This window comes from Thermobia domestica, chromosome 13, assembly GCF_964235325.1.
Source record: "Thermobia domestica chromosome 13, izTheDome1.hap1.1, whole genome shotgun sequence".
NCBI classification, from domain to species: Eukaryota; Metazoa; Arthropoda; class Insecta; order Zygentoma; family Lepismatidae; genus Thermobia; species Thermobia domestica.
Window position 1 is genome coordinate 59,044,767 of NC_137466.1, and position 19,346 is coordinate 59,064,112.

Here is a 19,346-nt window from a genome sequence, read left to right on the forward strand (position 1 = left end):
ATTGATCGACACTTTCATTAAAATTAGCGCTATACAGTAAATTTCGAAACATCATCACCGTAGTACTGATTCTCATCAATCAGGTCTCCATAAACTAATGTGGCATTAATTTTGACATTGTTGCTTAATTCGTGTTGACATGAATCACAGTACACATGATAGGATTGCTAATTCTGTTATTCATTTTCAGCATACGCGGAACAGGTACTGTACAAATGCTCCTAAGGCGATGAAATTCTACAAAGGTCTAGAAAAGAGATTAAAATAGTGACTGGTTGGATTCGCAAGTGCAAAAATAACATCTCTGCGGGAATTCGATGCACAAACGAGTGCTAACTTTTGGATCAGTGGCGGATCTTGAAGGAAGTCACAGAGGTAAAACTGAACCTTTATCGCTTCAAATTAAGGGAAGAAAACTTACCTAATGTTCTAGGTAATGTATTATTGTCTGAAGGAATAAGAGTTCAATTTTAACTTATTTGACCTCCCTTAAGAAATAACACTAATCTGGACAATCTGCGTATTAGTATATTAATAACGGACCTCCATTTTCCAGCAGTGAACCCAGTCTAATTAAATTAAACATTTTAATTAAAAGTAAAATCTGACTAAAGTAAATCACTTTTAATAAATGATAGCTTTACAGTCTTAATTTGTTTATGTAAGTGATTTGTTTTGATGAGGCAACACAGTTTCAAAACTAGAATGAACGACATTCAGAAACACTTTATATAGGGTGTCCCAAAATTCGAAGTCCCGCACTAATCGGTCATGACATTTTATATCATTTACTTATTGTTATCCATACAGATATTGACTTAGTTTCTTCCTTATCTGTTTTTAATTTATCTTCACTTATACCTTAAGCTCGAAACAAACCAAAGCAAATAAATTCATTATATTAATAAATTAAAATATACTTGATCGATGCTGGTACACAGATTTCTAATTCCTACAGATGAAAGTTCTGTATTTAATATTCATGATTTGTGATTTCGATTCCAACAAAGTCCACACTTCAAACAATATCGACATTGAAAGAAATATCAAACTAAAAGAAAAATCCAAACTGAGGTTTTATTTATTTATTTATTTATTTATTTATTTATTTATTTTACATGAAATGTTCTATTAAATTCAGCTTCCGTTAAATACATATTTCAGTTTTCTTTTAAACTACTTTTCAGTATGGGAAAGTGCAAATAGTTCAATGTTCGGAATAAATAAATAAAGATTAATGTATTCTTTTTTACATTCCTACGTTAGAATAACAAAGATATTATTGTGTAAGTCATTTCTTTGATATGCTATATTGAAAGTTGATAATTAACTTGTGATACCATTGAAGTTTCTTATATTAAAATTAAATGCTCGTATTCAACTTTTATTATAAGATACCGTATTTGCATATTGTTAGCTAAAACAATTTGAGACAATGATGAAAGAAGATTGATGAGTCGTTATATAAATAGATTTATTTTAAATAATTGATTACATTATTTGTACATTAGCAACACTTCAGGTTTAAGTAATTTACATTTATTGATACAAGATAGATGCCACTAGAAGGTACCATCACCACTACCATCTACTTCACTGGTACTGTTCCCTTGTGAAGATCCTTCTGGTCCTGTTCCGGATCCTGCTGGAACTGAAATATAGCAGAAATGATTGAGAACGTTACTTTGGTAGTTTCTAGAAACGAAATGAATTACATTAGAATAGTTACTTTAATTCATTTCAGTGAACGCAATCAATATGAACAATTTTGTTTCGTTAGTAAAAACATTTTTTTTTAAAGAATGGTTTAAGGTGATCATTATTTTTTAAATGTAGAATATTTACTGTTTTATCTAAAAAAAAAAAAAAAAGGGGAACTTCAGTAGTGTGTGCAATAATGGATAAATTTATAAATTTCAGTTTTCGACTTCAGCGGTTAACATTTGTCTCATATACCACCTTGTTCATAGATAGCCCATCTCACCGACGAATTCAGAATCCTTGTAGCTACAAAATCCCTAGCAGGGGCATTTCTTCGATTGTGCTTAACCTTGATTACAGTATTATTGTAATACTACTTTCACTCCCTGTTAATTCTAAGTTCCATTATAAGTTCTGAAATTATCACTGGCAGTCTTACCACAGTTTTTCCTATTCCAAGGAGTTCCACAAGATTCAGCGCTGGTAACACCAGTGGTAGGCCTACGATACCATCAGGAACATAGACTTTTACTTTTTCAGGTCATACAATTTTGCTATCGTGTGGCACATCAGTATAAGTATCTAGCTGGAATGCCCGTTGTTTACGAGGTGGAAAATAGGTTATGGATAGTAGTTGGACGTTAGGAACATGAACATTTGTAAATTGCAAAAATCCTTAAATGGCATTTTGCATTATCAGATTTGCAAGTTTTGTAGGATATTTTGTGAAATGAAATCTTTGAGTTTTACGTCCCACAGTTATGCCGGTTAGGTTAAAGGAGACGGTGATTATGAGAAATGAATGAAAGTGGTGGAATGGAGAAAGTGGGTGGAAACGGGAGAACCCCGAGAAAACCCACGCACACGGTGTTTGTCCACCACAAAGTTCACTTGGCGGGGTCTGGGATCGAACCCGGGACCCCAAGCACCAGAGGTGAACGCTCTACCACTGAGCCACCGCGGCCCCTGTAGGACATTTTGTATCGTAGATGCGACGTATAGTTTTATTTATTTTTTTAAATGATGAACATAGTGATTAATGCAATAATGCTTGATAATCATATTTCTACATCTTGATGGTCTTTCTATTGCTTGCTTTGAAGATACACATTTTGAAACGATGGCTGTGGTGACTGCTCTAAATGCCAAACGATTGCGTTATCTTCTGGTTGAAATTCTATGAAGGCTCATGTTCTGATTATGCTTGTCACATTCTCCCATCTTTGTTTTGTATTGCTGGACGATATAAGGCTGGGAAATAATTCTTCCTTTCTTTTTCCTGATGAATTAATAAAAATATTGAGCTCATAGCAACAACATTGTGGTCACTACAGTTATGTTACTGTTTCTTTCTCCAACCCCATAAGTTCCTTTTTCCATATTTTTCATACCAGTATTTCAGACATGGTAGCAGGGATTTTAGAGTATTGTCCTCCCCTGAACCGTTCATTTCTATTTATTTCACTCTTCTCCAGCTGTTCCCAAAGATCGAGAGATGTAAAAGATCAAAGTAGATACCTATTACATGAGAGTTTCTGATTTGCAACTATTTTACTGCAGTACTTCGGAAGAACAGAAAGACTGAGTGCAAAATACTTGTAGTATTTACCTATTTGCGTACTTCGGTCCTGATATGGCTCGATAGCCAACATATACTCCAATCGTGTTGCTCCTACCCACTTTGAAGCCATTTTGGATATACTGCCTTTTATAAGGTATTTGGTACCCATGTTCACCGACGGAAGGGAACATCGTTCTACCTATGCTATAGTATTGTTACATCGGGGCATTTGTCTAAAAATTAGTGTTCACGGCTATAAAGACTGGTCATACTTTTGCAAATTTATCAAAATTATTTGATACGGCCATTACTATGTGTTAGATCAATATGACTTAAATACGTCTCTGTTCATTGTATTTACAACTAGGATGTTATACGTATCTTTCGTTTGTTCCCAGAATATTCTTCAGCATGAAAGTTATACGTAGCTACCCAGAAGTATAAGCACTTAATTTCGTCAGTGGATATATTTACCTCTTAGATTCAGTTCAAATACAGAATGAAAAAAAAAAAAAAAACAGTTATTCAAGATATAAATTTTCAGTAGTAAGGACGGTACAAAATTTCATTGTTAATCATAGTTTGGGCTTAGATTTTCGTCCACAAACATACTTGAGTTCTTTTTCTCGATAGTTTAATAATCACATCTACGGCAACTAAAACTAACTCTATGGCCTATGGAACCCGGAGGTTCAATGCCGCGTTCACAAAAGCTCTCCACTGACTTCTATCCTTAGCTAACTGCATCCAGTTTCTACTTTGTATTTCAATCTCTGCGAGATCCATCTTAATATTGTCCTCCCATCTGCACCCAGGTCTTCCTAATGGTCGTTTTCCGATTGGTCTTCCAGTCAAGACTTTGAAAGCGTTTCTACTTTCTTCCATTCTAGCTACATGACCCGCCCACCTAAGCCTCCTAGACTTCACGACCCTAACAATGTTGGGTGAACCATATAAATTATGTAGTTCCTCGTTATGAAGTTTCCGCCATTCCCCATTCCCGTTCCTCTTAAGTCCGAATATTCGTCTCAGAATCTTGTTCTCAAATACTTTCAGTCTATGTTCTTCCCTCAGAGTAAGGGACCATGTTTCACAGACATACAAAGCAACAGGCATGATTATCGTTTTATATATTTTAAGCTTCAAATTCCTCGACAGAATTCGCGACGACAAGAGATTTTGAACCGAATAGTAACACGAATTCCCTGCTTTTAGTCGACATTTAATTTCTTCGTGAATATGATTTTCGTCTGTTAATATTGATCCTAGATATTTGAAACCATCCACTTTATCAAAAGCATTATTTAATATTTTAACGCATCCATAATTTGCTGTATTCCGGTCCCGACGCACTTCCATGTATTTAGTTTTCTCTGCATTTACTTTTAAACCCATGTCCCTGCAAGCGTTTAATAAGATATCTGCACGTAATTCTTATTTAAGAACCAATTCCTGAATTCAGGATAAGCTTTCAAATCGTTGCTACTTACAGTTGTCCTCAATATATCTGTTTTACTAACGTCCCACGTAGAAAATATTTAGTGTAACAACTACAAGTAATTACAGGTTACGTGATACGAATTATATAAAGATGCCTATTTATTTTGTATATACATCATTAGTAAACATAAACATAATAACTTGATTGCCTCAATATATAGAAACATACTTTTACATTGTCTGTTTGGAGATATGGTTTAAAAGTGCAAAAAGTGACGAAACAGTACGTTCTGCTACATTTTCTTGTTTTTGCACACCATACAAACAACAATAAGCTCATTAGGATTAGGATTAGAGATTGGATTTCTGGGCTTTCGGCATATGGATATTAGCCTATCATGCAGAGGAATGACGTTCCTCGGCGATCACACTGCTCGGTGAATTCGGGAGGAAGAAAGAATGAGAAAGTAAGGAAGCGGCCTGGGGCCATTATGTTAGGAACTATCCCGATATTTGCCTGGTATGAATAAAGAAAAGCCAGAGAAATCTCACACAGGATACCTGGCCTAAAAACTTTTACTAAGTGTTCCTACTGGGAATAGACACCAGGATCGCTCGCACCAAAAACGAAAGCGTTAGCGACTACGCTACGCGAAACCACAATAATATACCCGTATAGTGCAACACTTGTGCTTGATGTGTGGATAGATCCTAACAGTGAGTGATTGGTGCGAAGTATTAAAAACTCAGAATTTAGTGTGTTGAGACAGTAGGTATATCTGAGCTAGAAAAAATATATATGTAAATCATAATTATAAAAGGCAAAGATGTCAGTTTGTGTACTACCTATCCTGAAAGTTATATAAACTACTTAAGAGATTTGTAATGTCGGTTGTAGAAAGATAATGAGCAAAATAAGAATTCTTACGTTTAATGGCACACGATTAAACGTTAACTCCTACAGTCACGTTAATATATGTCGTTATCATGTGTCTATCTGACGCTAATAAATGTCTCTGCCTGCGAAATTATTTTGTATAATGAAGTCCTTGAATAATTGCATAAAATATATAGTATGGAGTTTAGAGTGGTTGGTGGGTAGGCCTATATTAAAAAATAAATAAATTTGTAAAATATAAACAATTAGATAGTTGATGGGTAAATTTAAAAATAAATAAATTTGTAAAACATAAATAATTAGGTAGTTAGTGGGTAACTTCAAAAATAAATAAATTGTAAGATATAAACAATTAGGTAGTTGGTGGCTAAATTCATAAATAAATAAATTTGAAAAAATATAAACAATTATGTAGTTGGTGGGTAAATTGAAAAATAAATAAATTTGTAAAATATAAACAATTAGGTGGTTGGTGGGTAAATTCAAAAATAAATACCTACGGTATATTTGTAAAATATAAATAAATTAGATATTTTAATTAAGCATGATTTTAACGTATAGTGTCCAGCGAGACGGAGGGTTGGGCTGAACAACTGGTTGAAATAAACTAGCCATGTTACAAAACACAAAACTTTCGAAGTGCTTTCAAATAAGTTATTTAACATTTCCTCTGAAATAATAGCAATCTAAATTAACAAATTACAGGAAAGCTTATGAATAGAAGTTCAAAATAAGGAATTATTTCAAATTAGTTCAACAAACCTTCAATATTTGGGACAGTACACAATCAATCTGGAAAACATCTTCATTGTTTCCTTATAAACTCAATTAAAGTACTGTATAATACTTTCAAATGTATAATAAGATGATAATGAAACTTTTTCTTATAATTTCCTTTGACATTTTCAACTTCCTTGTTCTTCACATCTGAGTCTTCACGGCAATATTTTATTATATGCAAATAAGTAATTTTCAGTGAGCTTCCTAACGTATATTGCATTTTTTTAAAGAGTTAACAACTGCATTACATTTTGAATGAAGAGAATTTTATTGTTTATATACTCAATGTTGATACAAACTATTGATAATTTATTAAAACGCTTACTTCTTGTTTCTAGATTCGTTTAAATAGCCAGCCACCAATTAGTCACAAATTCGATTTTTCATTCCGTCCCCCTTAGCCTAACGGGGATAATACTGGAACGTTAAACTGAAATATTTCGTTTAATTTTCATGGAATTTTCCTTTGTGGCCTATTATTATTATTATTATTATTATTATTATTTTTAGGCCTGTCAATCAACGTAAGTCGCTATACCAATGATAATGAACTTTGTCGCAAACTGGAATGATGACAGACCCCTTCTGCTTCAATAGTGTTTTGGTGATTCCAGAAGTTCATGCATGCAGGTTAATAACGGTAATAGCCAACCGACTTACTAAAAGACATTACCCCGTATCTGTATCGGATACATTTGAAGAAAAATGTATTTTTTTCTTGGACAATTTAACCTGGTGAGAATTTCATATAGAAATAATCCTATTTGTCGTATTGTAATCGGATGGTAGGTCACATTTACCTTTCTGGATTACAACAGATAAATTATGACTTACGAAAGAAACAGAGAAAACTCTACTTACGACCGCAGCACACTGCTGTATGTGAAGTTCTTGACGCACAACTGCCAATAACTGTTCCTCCAATTCGGGTACAATCTCTTATTCTAAAGCAAAAGGCAATTGTTGACCCCGTTGTGCAATTCCTACCAATAGGTCTGCCCAAGAAAGCTGAAATATAAGTAAGATGTGGGAGTGTATCCTCAAAACATTTATCCTGTTCCTTAGAATATTGCACTTACACTTTATTAGTATTACAAAGCTAAGATCTACGCTATCCTCGATTTGCTATACATAATGTGGTTAGTCAGCACTTATTTATTTGCAAAAGTTACCAGTAATTTATACTCTGTAAAAGAGATCAAAAAATAAAACTAACAACATATTACTATATTTACAGTTGACCACAGCTTGCATACAAGGTTTGTTCTAAGTGCTTTTTAAGCAATAGGCTTTGATGCAATACGTTCCACAACCCTAAAAGTCAAAAGAGGAATGAATTACGTAGGAATGAATCTGGTAGTGAGTAAATGAGTGTTACAATAAGGAAAACCCAAAATTCAAATTTAGTACTAAGAATGCAGAGTACGTACGCACTTTAATTTATTATTTACTTAAGTAATAAAAAAACCCTCTTTATCTTGTCATCTAGCATCGGAAATCTTGACATATAAGGTTCTCAAACAATTACTTTTGCCTTAGGTTATTGAAAGTTCCAATTGAGAATATATGTTTCATTTTCATCAAACACTTTGTAATCGCATTAATGTAACAACAAATGTTTTTGGTCAAATACTACCTGAAGATACTTCTGATAAGTAATATTTTCACTATGAAGTCGTTCTCATGGTGCATTTAAAGAAAACTTTGTTCTCCTCGACTGAAACAGTTAGAACTGAGCACTTAAAGAGAATGGAAGGAAGATTACAATTGCAATACGAATTATTTAGTTCTCCTATACTTTGTTAAGAAAGGATGGTATTACCAAAGAAATACATTTTACGAAAGCTTATGTTAAACAGAAGATACAATTTATACTTGTAAAATAGGAATCATGATGGATCCTAAGACACAACCTTAAGATACACCAAGGGTAGAACTTCCCTTTTATTTTTTGAAGGAAAATAAAAGACACTTTGTTATGACCATGCAACTTTTGTTAATGATAAAAAAAAAATGCTTTGGTTTAAAACCTTTCATTATACAAAACCATAAAATTATTGCAGAGTACAGAGGTTCTTATTTAAATCTGTATCTATAGTATTTACATTTTTGCCAGCAACGCGAACTTTGGGATTCTTCCTTATATAAGCTACAAATTCCCTGTAAGTGTAATCAAAATTTATATTGATTTGAACACTATTTCATCTTTCATCTATTACACCCTCCTTGCCATTTAAAAATTTACATCAAGAAGGAGACAAGATAGCAGAGACAAATTTTGCAGCAGAAAGCTGATGGTACAAGTAACAATGATTAAACTTATCACACTATGCAACGCGTAACAGTGTAATGACATTGAAGCAGAACTGTCGATGGTCAGTATCCTGTGGAATCAGCAAGGGTGTCAGAACAACTGCAACAGGGCAAGACATCGAGAGAATGAGTCCTTGGATATCCTAGTGGGACATAGTAAGCCATATGTCTTCGACACAACGCCACAGCTCACCGATACTGTAGCTGCTGGAGTTCGCGGGTGGGAGAGGCTTTGTCCAACCATCGACCAGACATATCCAATCGGCCAGACACCGGAATAACACGCCAGAGAAGGAAGTAGAGGAACATTGTGTTTCGCCAGGGAAAGAGCTCAGTAGGTGCAACATGAGGGTGCGTATTATCCTGCTGAAATGGCTAGATATGCACTAAAAGAATTACAATCGAATTCAATATTTCATACATGTACTGTTGGTTGTTCGAGTGTCCGTTAATGTGTAGGAGAAACCAACGGGAACGGAATCCAATAGTACCACACACCATAACACATGGCGCCAGGTACGGACTACCATGATGCTGCAGACAGAACCGGTATTTGTCGAAAAAGAGGATATCTGCTATTCGTCTCTCCAAACGTGGTGTTCATGACACCATTGTAGTTCCCCATACACATGATAAGTTAGTTGTCAGTTAAAGTTGCTAAGTCAGTTAAAGTTGTAGTAATGGGCGCAGTGCAAATATCCTTGTCTCTGCTAGACGACTTAGAACTTTTCGTGGTGACACTTGAGACTATGCAACACCCTCCAGTACTTGCGCCAGTGTGCAAGATTTCATTGTACCATCCATCCTGGGCTATATAAACAAGCCATCTGTCCTCGAGGCTCGTAGTATTGCGCGTTCATTAATATCTTGCGTGATGCTGCGTAATGTCATCGAGTTTATGTAAGTTCCACCGTGGCACCATCGTACCTAATACACATACCAATGCTGCGGTAAACCACATTCATGATACATCACTACTTGTCCGTGATCAAAGGCAGAAATCTAGCTAACGGGTTGCCGCATTAGACAACGTGGCATCTTTTGACGGTATGCAGATACGTCACATCAACTTTTGTTTGCCATTAAACTGTGGATCTCTGGACAACTTTCACTTGATTTCACTAAATGGCATGTCCGGCGTCTCTGTTGCTTCATGGCACTGTCATGTTAATTAATTGTTTATTCTTCATGCTCTACATATTAAGGAAATTGTGTACTTCCTGCGATGTCTCCTTTTCGGTGTTGCATTTTTAATGGCAAGCAGTGTATAGGAGACAAAATAATTTTGGTCAAGTACGTAACCATAGATTGGTTGGACTAGGAAGTGTATATGGGTATATATAAAGATGGTTCACTAGATGAAAAGGCCCTCCGCGAGCAGGTACGGTTTTTATTTATTTTCTATATTTTTTCAAGAAAGTGTTCTTTACATTAAAGAGATTAAATATCATTTTTATACTTTTAGAATCCATGGCATTCTTAAATCTTAAGTTACTTCCGTAACGAACTCATAAGACTTTTGTCTTGAAATTGGATAGTGTAATAACGAAATAGTAGTAGATCTATGATAACCCGCGATAATACTTCATTAAGCTTACGAATTCGTAATACTACATCGTGTCTGACTATGTAGCTTGACAGGAGTCAGGAACAGTGACAAATAAGAGTGTATTCGAACTTCTCCAAGGAGTCAAAGTGAATATATTATGAAAAATATTATAATACTGTATTACTTTTATATAACCATTAACCCAGAAATAGCTTAAATGTCCGTTCTTCATACAGGAAGAATAAGTTTGAAGAAAATATTTGAACCTCCTTTCCTCCTTATGATACGCACTTCAATGAAAGAGTAATTATAATAATCTATAATTCATTCTATTTTCAACGCCAATTTGAACACCCCTATTTCTCTTTGGATACACCTTATAATGAAAATGATATTATCAAGAAATATCGCTTGAGGTAGCTAGTAACCATGTTTCAAACTTCATTTCAAACTTATAAGGTGTTTTCCCGTGATGAGATCACAAATAGCCCACAACAATGTTTCCAATGTGGTGACACAATCATAGAAATTGTTCCCCTAAAACTAGATTTAAAAAACGCTGGGACTTGTTTCTGCTCACTTTTAATAAGGAGTTTAAATACTGGGTTTCATCTTTCTAACTTGACGGACGCATGAGATACTTTGTTTTTCACATAAATGTTGGTTCCTCATTCCCTCTTAGGATAGGTCTACGAATCAAAGTGATCTAATAAAATCCTTAGCTAGAGGTAGGTATTATGTTCCAAATTTATTTAAAATTGTTCAGTCGTTTTCCGTATTCTGCCATTATCGGCAGGTCACTTGCCCCAACTGAGAAGCTTCCATGCCCCACGGTCTTTTGCTAACCTCTTCGTCTTCAAGTACAGTTTTTCTATTTTGATATCGTCCATTAATTGTAATTTCCTTCGCCCCTCCCTCTCTTTCCTGCCACCAAACCCTCTAGCATGTCCCTCATGATATAGTTCTTCCTTAGCCAATGTCCCAACAAGTTTCCTTTTCTCTTCTTAATAATATCTAAAATTGCTCTTTTCTCCTCCACCATTTCTAAGACCTTCTCATTAGCTTTCCGTTCGACCCAGCTAATTTTCTCCATTCTTCTCCACACCCACATTTCGAAATCTTCCTGTCGTTTTACATCATTTTGCGTAATGTCCAGCTTTCTGGCCCATACAGTGCAATACTCCACACGAAGCATTTTATGAGTCTTTTTCTCAACTCTTTATTCAAGGTTTCAGAATATTATTTTCTTCACCCTAAAAGTTTCTTTCGCCATTTCTATTCTTGCTTTTATTTCACGTTCATACTTCATATCATCACTAACAATACTATCCAGGTATCGGAAACTAGTCTCCTGTTCTATTTTCTTCCCTCTACTTCTATATTTGACACCGACCGCTTCGTTCCAATCACCATGGCTTTTGTCTTTCTCACATTTACTTTCATCCCATATTTCTCAGATCCCTTTCTCAAATTTCCTCATATTTTATTGATTTTCTCTTCAGATTCTGCAACAAGTGCCACATCATCTGCAAACCGTCTGCTATCGAAATGCCGTCTACATTATGCGGGGGTTCGATTCCCGGCGGGAGCTCATGTGGTTCGGATTCCACGTTCATCAGTAGGTCCACGTCTCATATAGCCTCGCTGCTGAAAGGGACGCTAAACTAAAATCAACTCAACTCAACTCATTATGCGGTGTAAGAACATAGAAAATGTTCCCTCAATCTTGAAATGACAAGCTTTAAAGACATGGGACATGTGTCTATTTACTTTTAATGAGGAATTTAAATACCAAGTTTTGTGTTCCTACCTAAAGAAGCTTTTGCTATGTTCTATTTTGGATATGACCCTCCATGTCGCCCTAAGGACGTGCCCTCGAATCAAAATAGCATCATAAAAGCCTAGCTCGAGGTTGGTACTGATTATGTTTTAAATTTCATTTTGAAACTGTTCAGCCCCTTTCCCACGATCCGATCAGAAACAAAAACCAACTTTGGTTTCAATGTGGGAGAAAATATTTATGAATGTATGAAATGCCTCATTTCACCGCCCTCCGTAAAACAGGAATTTCTCAAAAAACGTCAGTGTTTACAGTGAGTGAGTGTTAATTGACTGATGGATGAAGATCAACCGAAAGGACAAGAGTCTCCTGCATGAGTTGACAGTTAAAACAAGGATAAACAGGATTGAATATCATTGATATATCAAGCAGCAAGAGCAATGAGGACTTACGGACTTTTTGTCAAGTGTGTATTTGTACTTTCTTGCCTTCTGCTGATAGCGGCATTCTTCACCAGTGCTACTGTGAGTGTGATAAGACAGTGTTACAACTAGAGGAAAGAAACGAGCTTGAGAGCCTTGACTGGACTAACCATTCACCCTACTTTATTTTACTTCACAACAAAGAATTTCCAGTTGAGCTTGTGAACAAAACACCTCCTAGAGTATGACGTCATTACTTAATAATTTGACCCCCTTCTGTTCAGAAACACAAGACGGGCTGTGTGTTATGGTGTTCTAAAGGAGTAACTATTCCCAAAGTTTCAGATTTATTTTTATCCAGGCCCATTGGAGATACTGGACAGTGAAATATGCCGAATTGGCACAATTACTCAAATTTACGATTGTTTTTCAGACCTTTGAGAGCAGCTACAGATCTGCAAATTTTTGTGTATCAACTTATGATCCCAGTCTACATGCACACACAAATTCAGACCTCTACGTCAATTGTTTCCTCTTCCCAAACATGTCATCAATGTCCAAAAATGTTGCTCCTGTAAGCCCTGATTTCACCCCTTTTAAGTGGTTTTAGGCACAAAAAAAAAAAAAACGTTAAGAGAACAAAGTTTTAGCTCTGCACAAGTTGGAGATGCCCAGCAATTTTCAATTTGGTAGGACAAACATATGTGCTGAGATATTCAAAACAAAGTGAACGAATGAAATCGAGAAAACGAAAAATGGCGGCAGCCGCTACTTCACCATGAGATGTTGTAAAAAAATAAAAATAAATAAATAAATAAATAAATAAATAAATAAAATCATTATGGTTTTGAAGTACTCTTATATCGACTCAACATTCCTCAATAATTTAGATTTTTTTGAAAAGGTCAAGCAGCAATAGTTCTTTCTTCTTTAGCATGAATTGACTGTTTACGAGACGGTCGAAATGTTGTTGTTCAGAGTAGGGTTAATAAGAATTAAAAATAAATAATGAGGTCATTGACGCCGATTTGAAGTTCGAAACTAAATATTACTAAATAAGTTTATTATTTATTATTGGTATTATTAGTAATATTATAATTGTTTCTACAATTATCACTTGCATAACGAATATACGATCATTTTTTTTTTGTAATATACGATAATTTTAAAGACGAAAATCGATAATTTTGTTCTATGAGATTGGCAACTCTGGTTTACAATGTAACTTCTGTCATGGCTGTTGTCTAGCAATCTAAAATAATTCACTATCATTAAGAGTCTTCATCCCGGCGAAATTAAAATACCGCTAATTTTACAGTAATTATGTGATATCTTGAAATAGATAAAAGATAATCGAAAAGTGAAACAGAGCGCCCTAGACAATATTATTTTACATGAGAAAACGTTATCACCACTCATTTATCTATTTTCGATTTCAAGCCATTTAGAAAATCGGCATTTATTTTCGCGTTTCTAAACGGCTGAAAACGGAAAGCTACTAGGTGACTCGTGGTAACGGTACCTCACGCAAAATAATATTGTCAGGGCGCTCTTGTTCCATATTTCAACTATCTTTTATCTATTTGAATATATCACATAATTACTGTAAAATTAGCGGTATTTTAATTTCGCCGGGATAAAGACTCTTAACTGCTCTATACTATCTTACGATGTTTACTACAAAAATCTAAATAACTATCTTGAACCACTAGTGTACATTCCATGTATCTTAAACACTCGTAGTATCTATTTGAAAAATAACTTACTTCTTGTGTCCCCAACAGCTTCTGTCTCCTCTTCCGTTTGTTCTGTACTGGTAGAAAGTTGTAACGCTATTACAACCAACAGGATAATGGAAAAATAAGGAATTGACATCTATAAATAGAAGGTAAATAACAGTTTAGAATAAAGTTTATGTTTCTCTATTATTAATTAAAACTGATCAATCAATATTTACAAATATTTCAAATTAAAGCTCGTCTATCAGTAAAAGGCTCAAGGATAGTGTATTCAACTCTGTGAAAAAGGGTTGCTGCATCGATTTCATGATACAATACCATGTGAATTTCTGATGGATAACCAATGTCCGCAGTTTTCTCGGGGTTTTCCCTTTCACACCTAGCTATTTCACACTCTTCCAATATTTTTCCGTCCACATTCACTGGAACTCATCATAAATTTTCACTAAAAATTTCGTTTCTTTCTATATTGACAACCTAGCCACTCAGTGCCTAATTGGGGATGCAAAGTTGAGTGCAACTAGGCGCCTTCCACTCACCATCTAGAATGAGTGGGACAAACACTGATATTAACTTGCGAGAGGTTTCTCATTTGGGGATAAATTAAATAACAATACGTCCACTTCTTTAATATAAAAACACTGTATTTCGTTATGTTTATGAGTGTACTGTAAGATTTCAGAACGTTAGTAATGACGGATATTAAGATTCATTTTGCCAGACGAGTACAGAAACGGTCAAGTATTGAGCTTTTGAATACTGAATCGGTGCTACACATACCTGAATAAACTGGTGTATTTCCCTCGTTGTTCCGGCGTTGAACTCGGCTCCTTTAAGCTGAATCTCCTAGCTGATGAAAGACGAAATGAGCATTGAAGTATGACTCCGTTCCAATGCTACTCTCTGCATGACGTTCTCCGTTGTTAGGATGATTTGGAATATGAATTATTTTCTCCTCCTGTCATCTGGCTGATTCTCGAATAGAACTTGGTTCTCCTAACTCGAACCAAAGAATGATCACTGTAACTTGATCATAGACTCTACTATAGACTTCCTATCAAATCTCGAAGTACTGTCCACTGTCGAATCTCTACGAACTCTCAAAGGACTCTCCAAGGACTGTTTACGAACTCTCCCAAAACCTTCTCGTCCTCCAGTTTTGTTTCGCCTTGTCCAACCTCCGTCGTCTGCTGCAGCACGTGCAACACCGTTTTCACATGGAGAGACAAATTCCTTCCATGTGTCAAAACTCAAAATTGCAATCCTCGACACGTTCTGATTTCCCGATTCTAAGCAATTCTCCGTACATCCGTAATCTCATGAAATTCGTGAAATCTTACAGATTCACTTTATACAATTTCTAGAATCTGGCTAATGTGAGGATAGACACATTGTCAACATTTCCTTCCTACATTGCCAGACTCTCAACGATGACATTCTTGTACACATGTGTTTACAATAAACTGCTGACACAAACATTAGCAACTTTGTGCAGCTTGCATTTACTCGCATATACAACATTTAATTCCCATAACCTCAATAAATGATTTTGTGACATAAACATAAAATAGAATCAAAATATACAAATTATTTTCCTCGAAAATCGAGTCCTGCTACATGGCCCCCCTTAAAAACTTGGTTGCTCCGCAATCCAAGGTAGACCTCGTAAGAGGGCGATTTTCCATAAACACCCTGTACATCATATAAACTGAATCAATATTGAACGATAAATATGAACTTGAAAATAAAATAAAATATGTATTATTATGCAGAATAATTATATAAATAGTAATGAATATTCCTTCACCTAAAATTATTCAAAAATATATATATTTGAATTTTTAATCTTCTTTTTTTTCCTTAATTCCTATAATTATAAAATACAAAAACTTCAAATGTAATGTAGCAAAGTATATCCTCACGACATCTAGTGAGTTTTCGCAGAACTACTTGCTCATCACCTTTAGTCCAGAATGATTGTGCATAATTACATATATGTTAGTTTGCAAGTACTCTTGAATTATCTTCTCTTAGCGACAACGCTTTTAGAGTCTCAAGTTACCAAAAACTTCCACTACTCTGTCTGTCCATACGTGCCAACCAATGAATTTATTGGCCGTATCAGTACTGGATCAACTTCATTTATTTCCACCGCTATGTGAATGGAAATCTAAAACAAAAACTTATAACATAGTTTTCAGATCATAGTTAGTTAATATATTCACATTTGCACTGTAAAAACTTGAAAATATAATTGTTTTATTTTCATCAAAATTTTATTCACTGACATTTTAGCATGAACGGAAATATAATCTAGCCGCAGGGCGTTGGATATCATGTAGATCCTTCCAGCATAGTAACTGCAAGATCATCAGTTTTCAATCAAGTGCGTCAAGGTTAACCTAACTTCTATTTCCTGCCTTTCTATTCGCGCGTCACTGTTGACTGGATAACATCGAGTGTTAATATTCCGTAGCAATTATTGCGTTATTAGTTTTAAAACACTATAATTTATAATATAACGATGTCACACGGATAAAAACAATCACTTTTTATGTTTTTCGGGCACTCAGTTTTTCCGTGTCTGTCGGAATTTTCGTTGAAAACGTCGGTTTTCGTGAATTTATAGTGTCCCATTGATGTATTAGTGTATTTCTCATCTTCTGTAGTGATGTGGTGCAAGTGTGTGTTTTCCCGTTCAGTTTCAGTGCTCTTACTACAATCCGCTATACTACCATCTGGCAAATTCTTAAAAATAGTGATATCAGTGCTTTGTGGGATAGTTTTTAGTGTAGATTTGCTCTTATTAAAAATAGTGGCATAAATTGGTGATATTTGGGAAACTGCGTAAGTCTCAGACTCATCTCTACCATTTGCTTCTACATCTATGTTTGATCTTACATTATTTTTACCATTTCTTACACTATTTTCGTATTTTCTCTCTATCCTATTTAATCTTAACAAAATATAACATGTGATAATTACTATTATAACTAATACACTTCCTAAAACTAACGCTGATATTAATAATAATATTGTATTGATGTCCATTTCCTTCGCTTTTGGATATTATCTGAAATAGACGAGAAATAGATAAAGTCGGGATAGGCCTACTTAAAATTCGTAGAAAATTACATTTATTATAGTTAATTAAATAATTAAAACACCTAACTTGTGTCTGCCTACACTCTTTTGCGTTCTAAAAGTCGCATATTTTGAAGCAGTCTTATTTTGTTCTTTCTGTGTCGAGCACCCTTGTTACTTTCCTAGTAATCTTTGTGCATGACCGTTAACACTCTAGCTATGTGTGAAGTCCGTCTAACCCTAACTTGGAGACTATGTTTCACACCTAAAAACTCGTGTTTTCACTCTTTTTCTATCATAAATATAGCATTAAATTATACTCGCTATATCTCTCTATATTTAAGCTTTTATTACTTATTTCATACGTATTTATGTAGTTTAAACTTTATTTTAATCATTTACGTGGTTAAATATTATAAATTTTATTAAATACTAATTTTTCTTGAATTTCTAAAACATATTATATGAATTTACGCTCGGACTAGGATTAATCTTCACGCTTTACGGAACTTCAGCGGGGCTAGATAGAGCGACTCCTGTTCGTGTCCACTTCGAGTTCACTCGGAATCTTTCGTATTTACCATGTGCTTGAGACCTGGAGTGGAGACTAGCGTAGCCTCTCGCGGAGCTACTCTCTCGCACGGGTCTCAGTTCTCATTCTTACCTCTAGCTGCTCAGAGTATTAAAGCTGTTTGACGCAAATCCATACAGAATAATATGTGAGCCTTTGCTCATATCGTTTACAAATTACGTTCTACAATAAAATTAATAATTCTAATGATTCTTTTCAATCAATATTGATTGATTATTACTAATTATAATAAAATACATTAATATCTTTTCTTTTCTTTTCTAAAACTTACAAAAATTTTCGGAGTTTAAAAATAATGAATAAATACGTTATTACTACATACACTAAACATTCTTTAACACTATTTGTGAATTATTTCTAGCTTTATCTATGCTTATTTGCATCTTTTAACCTTTTAATTCACCATTTACATACGCTATAAAATTTATTATTTGCTATTTTATAAAAACACTTGTAGTAATTATACATATATACTATCTACTATTACTATAATAGTAACCCATTACTAATTCGTCTATTTTTATCTATTATTAACTATTTTCTAGTGTTGTTATTACTAATATTATTACTTTCTACATTTATTTACCTTATCCCTTCTTGAATGTTTGAATGTTTTTAGACTTTATCTATTCTTGATTGATGTCACAATCCTAGATTTATCTAGGTTATCTATTTCATCTATTTCTATCCTTATTTCACAATTTTCTTCATTTCGTTCACACTTTATACGGAAATGGGACATCGTTTGGTACACCGTATTACAATACAACCTATCCGGTTTGGGTAGTATGACTATTATGGACTATCATAGACTATTGACTTTGTTTACTTAACCCTATACCTTCATATGGTGATGGTGTTTACTATTGGTGATGGCTGCTTGGTGAGTATGGAATGCATGATTTGAATACACTTTGACACATTTACTTGTTTGTTTACATTCGATTTTTTTTTTCAAAATTACCAATACTTAATTCCAATGTTTACAAACTGGTTTACAACCTTTTCTAGACTTTTCTCGCTCTAGTTCGCGGAATACAAACAATTTTTATACAATATGATCCTAAATAATGTTATTATTATTATTGTTGTTATTATTATTATTATTATTATGATTATTATGGTTCACTATTTTCTACTTTATATTTTCTTATCGATCTATACAGTCTACAATACAACGTTATTAATGCAATGACTGAAATAATTAATACAAATATGATTGCTGCTATTACATACATTATGTAATTTGTTCTAATTATTAGTAGTGGTACAGTGGTATCCACTTTCAGTTTTAATAAATTTTCAGCTAGATTGTTGAGTTCCTCATGGTGTATACTAAAATTTAATTGCTTTAGCGTCCAATTCCCTATCAAACTTAGATGCTTATTGTTTACGCTTATTACTTTTCTTGTTGGAATCGCCAATTCTCCAAAAATTAGGTTATCAAATGAATCGCATTCAATGAAATACGAGCAATTGTTCCCAAA

General features: G+C 34.3%; 1 protein-coding gene across 1 annotated transcript in view; it reads right to left on the reverse strand.

Moving 5' to 3' along the window:
* Positions 1 to 1,080: 1,080 nt before the first annotated feature.
* The window catches only part of LOC145669200 (uncharacterized), a 32,003-nt gene continuing 13,737 nt past the window's right edge, over positions 1,081 to 19,346 (reverse strand). The window contains exons 2-4 of the mRNA XM_081737525.1: positions 14,211 to 14,319; positions 7,242 to 7,388; positions 1,081 to 1,651 (exon numbers count right to left, since the gene is read on the reverse strand). Of these exons, the coding sequence (XP_081593651.1) occupies positions 1,563 to 1,651; positions 7,242 to 7,388; positions 14,211 to 14,319 (345 nt within the window). The 3' untranslated portion in view covers positions 1,081 to 1,562. The remainder of the gene's footprint in view (positions 1,652 to 7,241; positions 7,389 to 14,210; positions 14,320 to 19,346) is intronic.